We start from the raw sequence: 15928 nt of genomic DNA, 5'->3' as shown, positions 1-15928 counted from the left end.
AAGTACTCACAGGGTGGCAGGAGGGGGAAGGATCAGGGGAGTCCTCTCTGATATGCACGTTATTTGAGGAAAGACCTGCAGGGAACAGCAGACAGGACGCAGGAAGTGGGAGGAAAGGCTGGGAGGGGAGAAAGGAGGGCCAGGAAGGGCACCCACAGCTTTCTGCTGCCGCTGGAAGCTGACCACACAGCTCCTGCCGCAGGGCCCGTGCTGCTCGAATGCAGAACACACGGGAGGGCCTGGGACGGAGCGGGCACAGCCTGCGTTCAGGGCTCAGCACCATCCGCGTCCTCGCAGCAGCCCCCGGGGGGGCCACGTTCCCCTAAAAGTTGGTGCTTTTCCCGCCTTCCTGCCCACCCACGAGCTCCACAGGCGGGTCACGCGACACGGCGTGGTTTGCTCAAGTTGTATTTAGGGTTCTCACTTCTCCATTCACGAGACACACGGGCCCCTAATGCGGCTTCCCGGACCGTCGCCTCTGATGTGACCTCGTATTCATAGGAATCTCCTCTCTACTGTTTCTAGAAAAGTCTGTATAAGACTGGCTCTCTTCCTTGCAAGTAGGGTAGAACACCCTGAAAAGACCATCTGGCTTAGCGTTTCCACTGTGGAAAGAGTTTTTCCTACCGATTCAATCTCTTTAGTGGCGACAGAACTACCAAGGCGTCTATTCAGGTTACATACAGTCAGTGGTGGCGAGCTGTACATTTCCAGGAATCGGTCCATTTTTTTCCCCAAGTTTCCAAATTTGTTGGCATAAAATTGTTCATGGAATTTTCTTATTATTTTGGAATTTCTGCTCTTTTCCTCCTGGATCAATCTTACTAGTGATTTGTCTGTTTTCCTGTTCTTTCCAAAGAACAAGCTTCTGGCTTTGTGGAGACTCTATTATGACTTGTTAAATTCTGCTCTTGTCTCTACAATCTTCTTCCTTCTAATTTCCCTGGGTTTGTTCTATAGTCCTTTTACTTTTATTTAATGTCTTTTTAATATCTTAATACATTAATTTTCAGCCTTTCTTCTTTTGTAGTATAAGCATTTAAGACTATTAATTTCCTTTGAAGTACCCCACTGATTTCGATATGCTGTATTTTCATTATTATTCAATTACGTCTTTTTTACATATCCATTAATGATTTCTTCTTTGACCTCGGAGTTATTTAGAACTGTTTTTAAATTTCCAAACATACAAGGAAGTTTTTCTTTATCTTTCTGCTATTAATATCTAACGATTGCATTTTTATAATTGCGTTTTCTAATAATTGCAGTGTTTTATGCATTCCCGTCTCCCCGAAGCTTGCTGACACTCACTCTATGACCTAATTCGTGGTCAAAGTTGCAACCATCCGGCGTCCTTGAGAAGAGAGAGCGTTCTCTGTCTGTTCAGTACGGGGTCTGTACGTGTCCAGGAAGCCCAGTGTTCAGTGTACTGGGATCTGCTCTGTCTTTACTAACTTCTCGTCTCTGTGCCCCACGTTGAAATCTTCTACCATCATGGTGGAGTCCCTTGGTAGGTGAGAAATTTTTGCTTTATTTATTTTATTTTGAGCTATTTCATTAGGTGTATACAAGTTTAGGGTTTCATCTTCCTGATGAGCTGAAGCTGTCATGGAGTAATTCTCTTTATCATATTTATTTATTCTTATTATTTATAAATATATTTGTCTTAACGTCCATTCTGGCAAACTGACATTGCCACCTTCTCTTGCACAGTTTCTGCCTGGCCTGTCCTTTATGCCGTTGCCTTCACCTTCTCCACAGCCCCGTGTTTCAGTGAGTCTGTCATACGTGGCAGAGAGAGATCGCCCCTCTGACGTGACCATCCTGGACATGTAATGGGCTCTTTTCCTCTGCCTGCATTAACTGTTTACTGGGCATGATTCCACACGCTGGCCTCATGTGTCTATCTGTCCGATTTTTCTTCTATGTGATTCTGTTTCTCTTTTTTTATTCAATAAGGAATTCTATCTGACTGTGTTCTTACTCCAGTCTCACTGGATCGGAAGTTAGTTCTGCAACACTCACTGCTCTCCTAGGGGTTGCTGCTGCCTTCAATTTCATTGTATTTTGTTACAGGTTTCCTGTGTGTGTGTGTGTGTGTGTGTGTGTGTGTGTGTGTGTGGGGAATTTTGTCACATACAGAGATTCCTGTGACCACGCCGTGATTGGACACAGAGCTGCCCCAACACCCCAGGGGCTCCCCTGCTCTGCCCCTCTCTAGTCGCACCCTCTCCCACCTCCCGAACCCCTGCAACCGTCAACCTGTCTTCCAGGTCCATCATTTGGTCACCGTGAGAACGTTACACACAGGGATCACACGGCATGTGACCTTTGAGACTGGCTCCTCTACTCACGAAATGCCCTGGGAACCATCCAGACGGCTCATCCATCGTTACTGCTGAGGAGGACTCCACGGTGTGGTGGCTCCACGGTCAACCAGTTCCCCACTGAAGGACACATGGATTATTTCTAATCTGGGGCTGCTACAAATAAAGATGCCAGGAATATTTGTGTCCAGGTTTTTGTGTGAACATGAGTTTTATTTCTCTAGGATAGACACCCAGGAGTGCAATTGTTGGGCAGTATGGGAAGTGTACAATTAACTTTTAAAGAAACTACCAAACGACTTTCCCGAGTGGCTGTACCATGTTACCTTCCCACCAGCACGTGTGAGTGGTCCAGTTCCTCTGCATCCTGTCTTATTTTAGCCATCCCAGCAGGCACCGAGTGGGATCTCGTGATGGCTTTAATTTCCATTTCTCTAATGGTTCATAATGTTGAATATTTTTTCAAGTGCTTATTTGCTAGCCATGGATCTTCTGTGGCCAACTGTCTGCTCAAATCTTTCGCCCATTTTCTAACAGAACCATTTGTTTCCTTACTGTTGAATTTAGAGAGCTCTTCTTATATTCAGGATGCAAGTCCTCTGTCAGATATGTGACTTACAAATATTTTCTCCCAGTAAGTCACTTGTCTTTCCATCCTCCTAACAGGGTCTTTTGCAGAGCATAGGTTTCTCATTTTCATGAAGGAACCCTTGAGTATTTGTCATGTCAAGTTATCAACAGTCTAAAATTAATCAATATCTAACTTCCCTGCAAATAATACGCGCTCAGAATACTTGAATAAGTCTTCCCAACTAATATACTGTTATCATCCAGCTGGTATCCTTTCTAAATATTGAACCCCAAAAATTAGACACTGTAGTCCTAATTATTATCTTATTATAAAGTGATTTTACTATTTCACACAGTCCTTGGCTGGATTTACCGACATCTTGACCAGTTTCTTGGCTCAGTGTTCTTGTGTTACAGACCTTCCTTCTCAGGTTATTCTCCTCCATCCCGAAGCCCATCCTCAGGAATTCCTTTGCTGAAAGTCTCTCGGTGGTAAGCCCTCAAGAGTTTTCACCTGTACAAAAATGTCTGCATTTTGTCTTTCTTCTGGAAAGGCGGTTTGTTGGCACATAATCCCAGGTGGACAGTTATTTGCTCTCAACACTTGGTAGATGTTCCTGCACCACTTTCCGGCTTCCATTGTTGCTGGTGTGAAATGAGCTGTGAGCAGGGCTGTCGGTCTCTTCCTTCCTTTCCAGCTGCGTCTAGGAGCTTCCCTCCCACGTGGCGTGCGCGGTTCCTCCGTGTCGCGTCCAGGAACGCACTTCTTTTCGTTCACGTGCCTGGTGTCAGCTGAGCTCACCACTCAGCCCCTCACATACCGCCTTGCCTGCGTCCCAGCTTCTCCCCTCCCGGGACCCCAAGGACACACGTTGAACTTCTGATTCTCCTCTCCATCTCCTCAGTCTCCATCACAGTTTCCGCTTCTCCTCTCTCTGTGATACTGTCATTTCTTCAGATGCATCCTCCAGTTCGCTATTCCTCACTTCATCTGTGTCCAAATATGTTGCTCGACCCACCCATTGAGCTCATTTCTACAGGTTATAGTTGGCCGTTTCCAGACACACTTGCTCACTGTTGATAATCTCTTATTATTGCTCACTTTTGTGATTGCATCTTATTTTAAAAATGTTTCTTAGAAACTATCTTGTGTGTCTGACGAATCTGAACAGCTGAAGTCCACTGGGTCCTGTACTAATCGGCCAGGGCTGCCGTAACAAAGACTGGGCAGCTTAAACCACAGGCATCTATCTTCTCACAGTTCAAGAGGCTGGAAGTCAGAGACCCAGGCGTCGGCAGGGCTGGTTCCCCTGAGGCCTCTCTCCCTGGCGTGTAGACGGCCGTCTCTCCCGTGTCCTCACGTGGTCGTCCCTGTGTCTGTGTCCTCATCTCCTCATAAAGACCCCAGTCAGACTGGGTCAGGGCCTCTCTAGTGACCTCATGTCCCTTAATCACCTCTGTAAACACCCCAGCTCCAAACACAGTCAATCCTGAGGTCCTGGGGGACTTCAACATCTGAATTTTAGGGGGACATAATTCAGCCCATAACGTGGCCTAAAGGTATTGTTTTGTTACTTCGGTTTCTGTTATTTCTATTTTGTTATTTATTTCATTTGGTGGCTCGTCCCATGACAGACCCACAGCCTCTGACTGTGGGTTCTCATGGTTCTTCTTATTCTGTGGGTAATTATAAGAATAATTCTTATTCTTATTCTGCCTGGACCCTTCCCTCCAGAAAGGACCTTCTGCCGGGATGCAGGGTCTGCAGGCCAGCCTTTCATCTGCTTCCCACTCGAGCACTTCCGCTTGGGGCGGCAGGGGTGAGGTGGTGGTGAGGAGACGACACTGGTTGTTTTGCTTATTCTCTGCAAGCCAGGAAAGCATTTAAAATCAGGGGCTTTTTCACGTTAAGCTGTTTGGTAGCGGGAGACCACTGGGCTGCCTAGCCCACAATCCCCCAAGAGCAGATCTGCCCCCTTCCCCCGTTTCCTACTGCTCCCCCAGGGCGGGGACCGGGTCCTGCTCATTTTGAGTCAGATGGAGGAGGTTCACTCACCTGGTAATGCAGCCAGTGAGGGGAAAGGGCATGAGCTTCGCATTCTGAAACCGGGCTCAAGGCTGCCCCTGGCTTTCCACCAGGACCGTGGACATCACCCTGCGCCCCCAATGCCACCCAGGCACACCTTTGGTAAACCAAACCATTGAGGGGTGTGGCGAGGTGACCTGTGCTCTCTTCTGGCTCTAATGGAAGCCATCCCAGCCTTTCTCCAGCCTGTCTCTTCTGGAACATGCCTCGGAAGGCCATAGAAGGCGTTGCAGTCAAGCCAAGGAATGCCATAGAAACGTTCCCTGCCATCGTCACTGACGCCAAAGAGAAGCCCCAAATCAGGACCCTTTCAGCGTCCCCAGCATGCTGCTTTCCTCCTCCCCCGGCATCTGTCTCTGCAGCCTTCGTGGCTCTCCTCCTTCCCCGACTACTCCTTTTCTCCCCGTGCGCCCATGTGGGGTCCTCTGAGTGCTGACCTGTGCCCCCTTCCCTGCTCAGGCCTGAGTCCCAGGGCAGGTCAGCACGCACGGCCCCAGTGGCCCCGTGCTGCGAGCGCCTGCTCACCTGCTTGCTCCGGAGCACCTCAGGCTGGGCCCAGGGCCTCGCCCAGGACGCCACCCCTGGCCTCACCACCCCCCCAGCAGCCCTCTTCTGCCCCACCATCCTCCTGGTCACTCCGGTTCCGAACCTGGGCTGCCTGGGTGACAGTAGAGACGTGCAGATCTGAGGTTGACGGCTCTGGTCTGACTTCAGCTGGAGTCCCATCCCAGGATGCTCAGATGTCTTCCCCGCTGCCTCCACCTCACGTGCTAAGAACTTTCCTTCCTCAAAAGCTCTGATTCTGACCAGCTCTTGTTTAAACCAAGACTGCAGGCTCCTTCCCAACGGATCTTCTGGCCACGCTACCCCATTCCAGGAGAAGGAGCGTCCAGAGCCCCAGGTCCCAGGGCAGCATTCCGGACTGACTTCGGTTGCCCTTCTGTGCATGAATGCCCCGCCCCAGAGGCCAGACGGGGCCTCTGCTCTCCCTGCGTGGGGCCTATGCTACTCCACGCACCCCAGACCACTGGCCTGACGCACGGGTCCCCCGTCCCAGTCACACCCCTGCAGGCCCTCTGCATCTGGCAGCACAGGGCTCCGGCCTCAGAGGGCAAAGGGCAGACTGGGCTGTGGAGGCAGACAGACCAGGACGCACCCCTCTGCCTCTCAGCAGCCACGCCACCTCTCAGGCCGCGGCTCCTCAGCCCCAAAGCAGGAGTGGGGTCGTTTATCCCCAACCTTGCCCTGACCCCGCTGCCCGGACCCTGCGGGCCCCTCCTCTCCACCCAGCCTGCTCTGCCGGCCTCCCTGACGTCTGCCGAGCTGTCCTGAAGGCCTCTGCCCCTGGGCTTCCTCAGGGACCCGTCGCAGCCCTCAGCACGGCTGGTCCTGGCTGTTGGCTCCACGGGGGGCTGCTCAGCACCTCCCTCCCTCCAGTAACAGGACCTCCATTTGGCGCTAAAGCTCTAAAGATACTTCCCCGCTTCTACTGCAACTCAGTGTGAGCACCTGACTCACTGCCAGCCGATGGGATGAGATGCAGGCAGAGGAGCCCCTGAAGAGAGGGGGTGTGCTCTTCTTAGTCCCTTCCCTCCATCCTGCTGCTTGGAACATGAGCGCAATGGCAGGAGTCTCGCAGCTGTTTTGGACCATGAGCACCATGATGGAGTAAGGAGCTGAAAGCCGCCTGGGTCTCTGAGGACTGTGGAGCCACCTTGCTGGCTCTGGATTACCACTCTCCAGATTTCTTTTATGTAAGAGCCATAAAGTCTATCTCCTCTAAAACACACCATTCTGGGATTTCTGTCAAATACATCTAACTAGTTTTAACTGATACCCAGAATAACACTCACCAAATATGTATTTACTTGCTCAGTATTGATTTCTGCAGCAGACCATGAGCTCCGAGAGGAGAGGCCTCTTGTCTGCCTTGGTCGCTTCTGTATCCTCAGCACTTAGTACATGATCCCGGCCAGAGAAGGCTCTTGATACGTATTATGGGACTGACCAGGTCAGGGATCAGGATCAGAGCTCAGAGCGTAACCAGGGTCAGGGCTCAGTGTGTGACCAGGATCAGGGCTCAGCATGTGACCAGGACCAAGTCTCAGCATGTGACCAGTGTCAGGGCTCAGTGTGTGACCAGGATCCGGGCTGAGAGTGTGACCAGGGTCAGGGATCAGAGTGTGACCAGGGTCAGGGCTGAGAGTGTGATCAGGGTCAGGGGTCAGAGTATGACCAGGATCAGGGGTCAGCGTGTGACCAGGATCAGGGCTCAGAGTGTGATCAGGGTCAGGGCTCAGTGAGTGACCAGGGTCAGGGCTCAGCGTGTGACCAGGGTTAGGGCTCAGTTGGGACTACATTAGGGGTTGACCAGGGTTAGCCTACAACACAAGAAGTAGCATTCACTGCCAATAGGGAGGTGAACATAAACCACAGGGGGCATCTTTTAGTGAACAAGAAGGGTCCATCTCTTCCACCTGGAATGAAGATTTACAAAGACTTCTCAGAGATGGCACTGAGATGGATCCGAGATTTGTAGGGTAGAAGGCAGGCTTCCCAGGAGGGGCCATCTGAGTAAAGTCCACCATGGAGAAAAAATGATGTCCTCTGGACCACGGAGGGAGAGGAGGTCAGAAGGGTGCGGGGCCACACGGCAGGGCAGCTGGATGTGTGGCTAAAGGGTTTGGGCTTTCTCTTTTAGACAAAATTTACTGACATGCTGGTGTGTCACATGCCACATACTGACGTGCTGGCCCTATGGTAAAAACTGAAACCCAGGAAAAGTCCCTCCCACTGGGCCGGTGACAAAGGTCTTGGCTTTCTATGCCGCTGGGCTTCCCTGGGAGCCCTGGGAACAGCAGGCCGTCCAGGTCATGTCAGTGCTTCAGCCTCCTGCTTCTAGAAAAGGCTTTATCCACAAGAGTCAGGGGGAGGCCAAGGAGGAGCAGAAGGAGGGCAGGAGGTCCAGACCAGCGAGGCCCCGGGGGGTGGGGCCACTTGCCCTCTCCTGCTGGCCCCCCACGACCCCCGCCAGCTGTCTGGCTGTGGCTTGTGCCCTGCCTAACAGGGCCAGGAGTGGTGCTGGGCCCCAGGGACCACACAAGGGCCAAAGGAGGTGATGGATGGGGGAGGACCTGAGACCCGGGGAGCACGCTGGGCTCCCTGCTGGGGCTGGAAGTAGAGGCGCAGCCCACGGAAGAGAACCGAACAGGTTCCATCTCGTTTACTCACCAGCAGCATCGTGGTTACGATGTTTTTTTGTTATTTTATGCTTATATAACAAAAATATTTTTTGGAAGAAAAACCAACAGGTACAAAATGACACCCCACCACACACAGGACCGAGTAACACATGTGCACACAGACACCGTACCACAGAGACAAAGCTGGAGAGGGACAACTCCAGGCCCACGGGACGTGGTTCCCTCGGCCAGAAGCAAGAGGACCGCAGGAGCTCAGCCCTCCGAGTCACATGGCCACGAAGGAGGAGGCTTCCAGGAGTCACTGAAGGGCACACTCTGGGGGCCTTCTTGGCACCCAGCAGAGCCACATTCCAGGGTCCCAACGACCGAGGCGCCAGTCGGGGGGAGCCGCACCCGGCATGCTTCTTCCTGCCGCTGTGCCTGCCGGCCGGCACAGACACGCCGTGCTCTGTCCTCCACCACTCACCCGGCCGGTTACAGCGCAGGATGTGGAGTGGACGCCGGGCTCTCTGCCAGCGTCCCTCTGCCCCCCCAGCTGCGTGCTCCCTGAGCAGACCTCTGTCGGTCCCGGTGGATGGGCTCCCGGAAGCCCTTGCTTGCAGGTCACAGAGCCCCACAGACAACGGCAGCAACAGAAGGGGCGACCACAGCTGGCCAGCCTGTGTCCTCTCAGGCTCCGTCGAGGCCCCGTCTCTGCCCACCTCTCCCCCAGCCCCCCTTAGGAGGAGGCCTGGCATCTCTGCCCCGCCTGTGACCTCCGGGGCCCAGACCCTAGAGCTCCTCCTCCACCTTCAGAATCATCCCTGAGAAGACCTCCAGGCCTGGGTGGGTGCCCTGGGGGCTGCTCTGGGAGCCTCTGGAGGGCCCCTGGGCCTCTCCGCCGGCAGGGGTGCTGTCTGGGACTGTGGGGGAGGCTCCCCGGGAGGGGCGGGCCTCCACCAGCCTCTTGAGGGTCCGGTTGAGGGCCTCGACGCCGTCTGCTAGCCGCTGGCTCTGCTCGGCCAGCCGCCGCAGCAGCAGGTTCTGCTGGGCCATCAGTGCACTCTGCTGCTGGGACCAGGAGGAGAGCAGGCCACCCTGCCGCCGATGGAAATCCAGCAGCCGCCGCTCGAACTCGGACGCCTCAGCCACCACCGGCCTCCCGGAGGGCTGGGGGAGTGCAGAGGAAGGCGGGGAGGGCCGGAAAGGCCCCGGGAACGCGGCTGCCGGGGGCGCCGAGGCCGGGGAGGCAGGTGGGGAGGGTGAGGAGGTGGGGGCGGGGAAGGCTCCTCGGAGGTCCAGGGGGTCGGGCTCGGGCAGGCTCGGCCCATCCAGAGTCCGCAGGGGCAGCCACAGGCAGCTGGGGGCCTCGTGGGCCTCGTCCTCCTCGTCGGCTAGCAGAGGGAGACAGGAAATGTGAGCCTTCACCAGCCGGGCGGGGGCAACCCCGGGAGGAACAGGAGGTGCCGGGAGAGTAACTCAGGCGAGGCCCCTGCACATGTAGCTCTGTGGGCCTCACGGGGCCTCACTGCGGCGGGCGGCAGTACCTTTACTCAGACACCAAGAGTGAGCGTGGGAGACTCACTCCAGTAAGGCTGAGGCTGGAACCTCAGCCTGGCAACTCCAAAGCCTGGGTACCTGCCACCATGCTGCCATCCGTCCATCCATCCACCCGCCATCTAGGCATCCATCCACTTGCCCATCCACCCACGTGGGCCATTATCTACCCACCATCCCGTCTGTCTACCTAGACACATCCCCCCACTCATCTGCTCGTCTACCTGCCCATCCACTTGTTCATCAATCATCCGTCCATCCTCCCTCTAACCATCTCCTTCCTTCCCTTCATCCTCCTTCCTTACATTCATCCATCCACCTATCCACCCATCTACTCATCTCTCAGCCATCCATCCTCAATCCATTCATTCATCCATTTACCCATGCCTCTGTCCATCCATCCATCCATCCACTCACCCATCCACCCACCCAGGTATATATTGGTCCTTCCATCCATCCATCCATCTATCATCTATCCATCCTTGATCCATTCTTTCATCCATTTACCCACACCTCTGTTCATCCATCCATCCATCCATCCATCCACCATTCACCCATCTATCATCCATCCATCCAGCTATTCACGCACGCCTCTGTTCATCCATCCATCCATTCACTCACCCATTCATCCAGTATACATCTGTCCTTCCATCCATCCATCCATCATCTATCCATCCTTGATCCATTCTTTCATCCATTTACCCACACCTCTGTTCATCCATCCATCCATCCATCCATCATTCACCCATCTATCATCCATCCATCCAGCTATTCACGCATGCCTATGTTCATCCATCCATCCATTCACTCACCCATTCATCCAGTATACATCTGTCCTTCCATCCATCCATCCATCATCTATCCATCCTTGATCCATTCTTTCATCCATTTACCCACACCTCTGTTCATCCATCCATCCATCCATCCATCATTCACCCATCTATCATCCATCCATCCAGCTATTCACGCATGCCTATGTTCATCCATCCATCCATTCACTCACCCATTCATCCAGTATACATCTGTCCTTCCATCCATCCATCCATCATCTATCCATCCTTGATCCATTCTTTCATCCATTTACCCACACCTCTGTTCATCCATCCATCCATCCATCCATCCATCCATCCATCCATCTATTCACGCACGCCTCTGTTCATCCATCCATCCATTCACTCACCCATTCATCCAGTATACATCTGTCCTTCCATCCATCCATCCATCTATCATCTATCCATCCTTGATCCATTCTTTCATCCATTTACCCACACCTCTGTTCATCCATCCATCCATCCATCCATCCACCATTCACCCATCTATCATCCATCCATCCAGCTATTCACGCACGCCTCTGTTCATCCATCCATCCATTCACTCACCCATTCATCCAGTATACATCTGTCCTTCCATCCATCCATCCATCATCTATCCATCCTTGATCCATTCTTTCATCCATTTACCCACACCTCTGTTCATCCATCCATCCATCCATCCATCCACCATTCACCCATCTATCATCCATCCATCCAGCTATTCACGCACGCCTCTGTTCATCCATCCATCCATTCACTCACCCATTCATCCAGTATACATCTGTCCTTCCATCCATCCATCCATCATCTATCCATCCTTGATCCATTCTTTCATCCATTTACCCACACCTCTGTTCATCCATCCATCCATCCATCCACCATTCACCCATCTATCATCCATCCATCCAGCTATTCACGCACGCCTATGTTCATCCATCCATCCATTCACTCACCCATTCATCCAGTATACATCTGTCCTTCCATCCATCCATCCATCATCTATCCATCCTTGATCCATTCTTTCATCCATTTACCCACACCTCTGTTCATCCATCCATCCATCCATCCATCCATCCATCCATCCATCTATTCACGCACGCCTCTGTTCATCCATCCATCCATTCACTCACCCATTCATCCAGTATACATCTGTCCTTCCATCCATCCATCCATCATCTATCCATCCTTGATCCATTCTTTCATCCATTTACCCACACCTCTGTTCATCCATCCATCCATCCATCCATCCACTATTCACCCATCTATCATCCATCCATCCATCTATTCACGCACGCCTCTGTTCATCCATCCATCCATTCACTCACCCATTCATCCATATACATCTGTCCTTCCATCCATCCATCCATCATCTATCCATCCTTGATCCATTCTTTCATCCATTTACCCACACCTCTGTTCATCCATCCATCCATCCATCCATCATTCACCCATCTATCATCCATCCATCCACCTATTCACCCATGCCTCTGTCCATCCATCCATCCATCCACTCACCCATCCACCCACCCAGGTATATATTGGTCCTTCCATCCATCCATCCATCCATCATCTATCCATCCTTGATCCATTCTTTCATCCATTTACCCACACTTCTGTTCATCCATCCATCCATCCATCCATCCATCATTCACCCATCTATCATCCATCCATCCACCTATTCACCCATGCCTCTGTCCATCCATCCATCTATCCACTCACCTATCCAACTGCCCAAGGTATACATTTGTCCTTCCATCCATCCATCCATCATCTATCCATCCTTGATCCATTCTTTCAACCATTTACCCACACCTGTTCATCCATCCATCCACTCACCCATTCATCCACCTGTAATGCCTGTAATACTCTTTCAATCTCTCAGTCCCTCCACCCATCCACCTGTCCATCTGTCTGTCTGTGCATCCACCCATCCATCAAGCAGATGTCCCAGAAGCATGAGGGGTGGATATGAAAGCAGAACTTTCCCAGGGGAGCAGGAAAAGCCCTGGACGTGGAATCCTACAGACTGGGCTCCAAAACCATCTCCACCTCCTGCTAGCTACGTAACCTTGGGAAAACCGTTCTCTTCTCTTCTTTGGGCCTCAAATCCCCAATCTGCACGTAAAAGGCCTGGCTGTAGGGATCCTTAACCCTTGCAATTGTCTAGGCGTGGAGGATGAGTCAATAAAGGTCCCAGGGAAAACTAACTGGGCCTGCAACACGGGCATGGGGATGCCCTGTCTCGCTGGACACCCCCCGACATGCTGTCTGGAAGTAGGGGGAGCACGAAGACATTACTGTGTGGCAGCAACTTTTCCTGTACCTCCTGGGTCTGAGCCCACTCACCTCACCTACGGCGCAGGGGTTCCCGCTTTGCACTGGAAATAGGGGGACGACAGCAGCACCCCAGAGGGCCCACCAGCTCCCTGGGAATGGGGCAGGTCAGGGGGTCTGAGCCTGATGAGGTGTCCATGGGCACAGGGGCTGCCCGTGCTGCCTCCTCCTCCTCCTGCTCCTCCTCCTGCTTCTCTTCTTCCTCCTCCTCCTCCTCCTCCTCACTGTCACATCTTCCTTCCAAAGTTCAGGCATCTGCAGATCCTTCTGACTTGGTGGTCCCTGGGTCCTCCTAGCAGGAGCTGCCCTGCTGGCTTGTTGCTTCCCTCTCGAGATGAGGCTTTCTGGTGGTGAGGGCCCCTGGCAGGCGCCACCACTCAGGAGAGTTCCCGTTAGAGAGAGGCTGGTCCTGGGCTTCCAACAAGTCCACCTTGCTTGTCAGTCGCAGCCTGTGCCTTCTACTCCAGGAGGCCTGGACGGACCAAGCCTGGTGGAGAGGTCCCAGGTAGAGGGCCTGGGTGCCCTCCGCATAATGGAAGGTGGCAGGCCGTGAGTTGGGACAGAGCCCCGAGCTGGCATCAGTACACACAACCTCCAGCCCTGCCTCTGCTCCCACCCTGCAGGGAGACCCCGGCGCAGCCCGTTTCCTAACCTGGTACAGCGTTCACCAGCTGTCTGTGTGGTCACCCTTGGTCACCTGACTTCTGAGTCTGATGGCCACTGACAGAGGAAAGGGGAGGCCAGCGGGGCCCCAGCCTCCACCCTTACACCCGCACTGCACGCTCACCGCACTCTCGGGGAGCACAGGCCTGGGGTCTTGCAGCCGCCCGTCCTGCGTGTGGCCTGCCCCAGCTGGGGTCCCCAGGCAGGGGAGGGGCGTTGGGAGGGGCCGCTCCTGCCCATGTCCCTGTAGTGGTCCACAGTGTCGCCCCCTCCGCTCTCCTCCCCTCTAAGGCAATCAGAGGCCCCTTTCCAAGCACAGCTTCGACTTCCTAGAGCCCCCAGGGAACGAGGGCATCATCCACCTGCCTCTCCCCAGTGCCCCCTCCCCGCTCCTACTGGCACGGCCCCCACACAGCTGTCCACAATCCGGCCTGCGGTGTCCTGAGCTTGCCCGGGCGGCCCTTCCTTTGGCCTCTGCGCACGCTGTCCCCCCGCCAGTACAACTCCTGCTTTGCCTTCAAGATGGAACACGTGCTCCCCCAGGAAGCCCTCCCTGCCCCACTGGCCCAGGGCCCTCGTGATGCTGGACTGGACCACCCACCCTGCCCACCCCTGGGATGCTGCTCCTCAAGGGACAGGCTCTGCGGGGTCCACTTCTGCATGTCAGAGCCCAGCATGGAGCGCAGGACCAGAGTGACTGAGGGAGCGGGCGGAGCACAGCTGCCAGACCCCCCTCTCAGATGGACAAGGCCCAAGCCTGCCTGGCCCAGTCATGTGCTCACATGGAGGCCGCGCGTCAGCAAAGTCACAAGGACTGCCCGGCAGTTGGTCCCCAAGGCTGCTGTAAGCCCCATCTGAAGCAAATAAAAGTCTGACATTTGTCCTCAATCCCCCTGAGCCAGCCCTTGTGTCCCAGGCCAAGTTCTGCTCCCTCCAAGCAAGGAAGACCCCTCCTAGCCCCCAGCCAGGCCTGGGCCAGATGCCTAGCCACACAGGTGCCTAGGCAGCAGGTGGAGGAGTGGGAGGGTCAGCGGAGCCCTCTCCATGGCTAGCGTCCTCCAGGAAGGTGATAGACTCCGACAGACCCAGCTCTCCCTCTGAGAAAAAGGGACAAGCCACAGAGCTTTCTGTGGGGGCAGCTCAGCGAGCGTGCAGCACACTCCTGGGGAACCAGAGCCACGCTCGGCGCCCACTGCAGGGAGACCCACCACACAGGCCCTGCTCATGCTCTCAACTCACGCCCTGCCCTCTAGCTTCTGCTGGGCCAGCTGGGTAAAGGCCCTGGCCACTCTCTAGCAGGAGGTGCAGACCACCTTGGGCGCAGACCCCGGTGCCCCTACCTCTCCCCTCCCCCACACCAGTCCACTTGGCTCACAGAAGACCCTGTGGGCGTGCCCCTCCCAAGGGCAGGCAGGGCCTGGGCCTCCCAGGGGGACAGGGACAGAGGGGGCTGCGGGCTGGCCCCTCACACTGACTTACTTGGTGCCGGCTGGCCCCAGCCAGGAGCTCGCTGGCTGCCTCTGCGTGCGAGGACGCAGCCTCAAGGCTGGCTTCAATACTATCTGCAAATCAAGACAACAGAAGCAATTACAGAGTGGAGACCCTGAGGACACCCCAGGGGAGCCGAGGCCCAGGGGCGGGAATCTGCCCTGGGTGCTCACTGGCCTCCCGAGAAGCAGAGGCTGCAGGGGGTGCTGGGCAGCTCGCCTGGTGTGGGCCCTGGCTGGCAGGAGCCGCCAGGATGGAGGGCCTGGCAGTGCCCCTCACGGCAGGCGCAGCTCACTCATAGAGGGGCAGATGCCGGGCTCCGCTACGCCTCTGCAGCCTCGGGGGCCCCCACCCTGGCCACGGCCTCTGAAAAGCGGCTGGGCCTCGTCTCCGCGCATCTTATAGAGCTGCCACGAGGATGGCCATGATCGGGTCTGTGAACATCTTTCTCCACGCACAGGGCACTGGGCACCAGCACGCACCGGCCCGCGGCCTCGAGCACTGACCAGCTGCTTCTAACCACGGCGTGGGGCTGAGTGGGACCAGGGACTTCAGGCAGGACCTGCAGAGGGTGTCAACAGGCCCCCGAGACGTCACACCAGCAGCACAGCTGAGCTGCCCTGACGAGGCCCCAGGACGCCCCCAGGAAATCAGAGGATTCTGCTCAGCGCCGCATAGAACACGCACCAAACCCGTCCGAGCTGCGCTGTGAGCGCACGGCCAGGCTGTGGGCAGCAGGGAGTTAAGATGGCGCATGCGGCCACAGTAGGAACTGGGTTTTAATCCAGGTGAGGCCGCCGGGCGACTCTATGCTGCTCCCTCATCTACCCACAGGAAGGACCTCGACGCTGCCCAGACGACAAACTGGGGCCCAAGAAGCCTGCCCCCAGCAGAGACCAGTGCTGCGAC

At 54.8% G+C, this 15928-nt stretch overlaps 1 protein-coding gene across 1 annotated transcript in view; it reads right to left on the bottom strand.

Moving 5' to 3' along the window:
- Positions 1-8191: 8191 nt before the first annotated feature.
- TSNARE1 (t-SNARE domain containing 1) overlaps positions 8192-15928 on the bottom strand; it is a 123382-nt gene continuing 115645 nt past the window's right edge. Inside the window, exon 13 of the mRNA XM_087447388.1 lies at positions 8192-9559. Coding sequence (XP_087303514.1) covers positions 8958-9559 — 602 coding nt within the window. The 3' untranslated portion in view covers positions 8192-8957. The remainder of the gene's footprint in view (positions 9560-15928) is intronic.

The sequence above is a fragment of the Ceratotherium simum genome, chromosome 23 (genome assembly GCF_057802395.1).
Source record: "Ceratotherium simum simum isolate JZ-2026a chromosome 23, ASM5780239v1, whole genome shotgun sequence".
In the NCBI taxonomy this organism is placed as follows: domain Eukaryota; kingdom Metazoa; phylum Chordata; class Mammalia; order Perissodactyla; family Rhinocerotidae; genus Ceratotherium; species Ceratotherium simum.
Note: the sequence above shows the minus strand (reverse complement) of the source record. Positions and strands in the feature narration are given on the sequence as shown.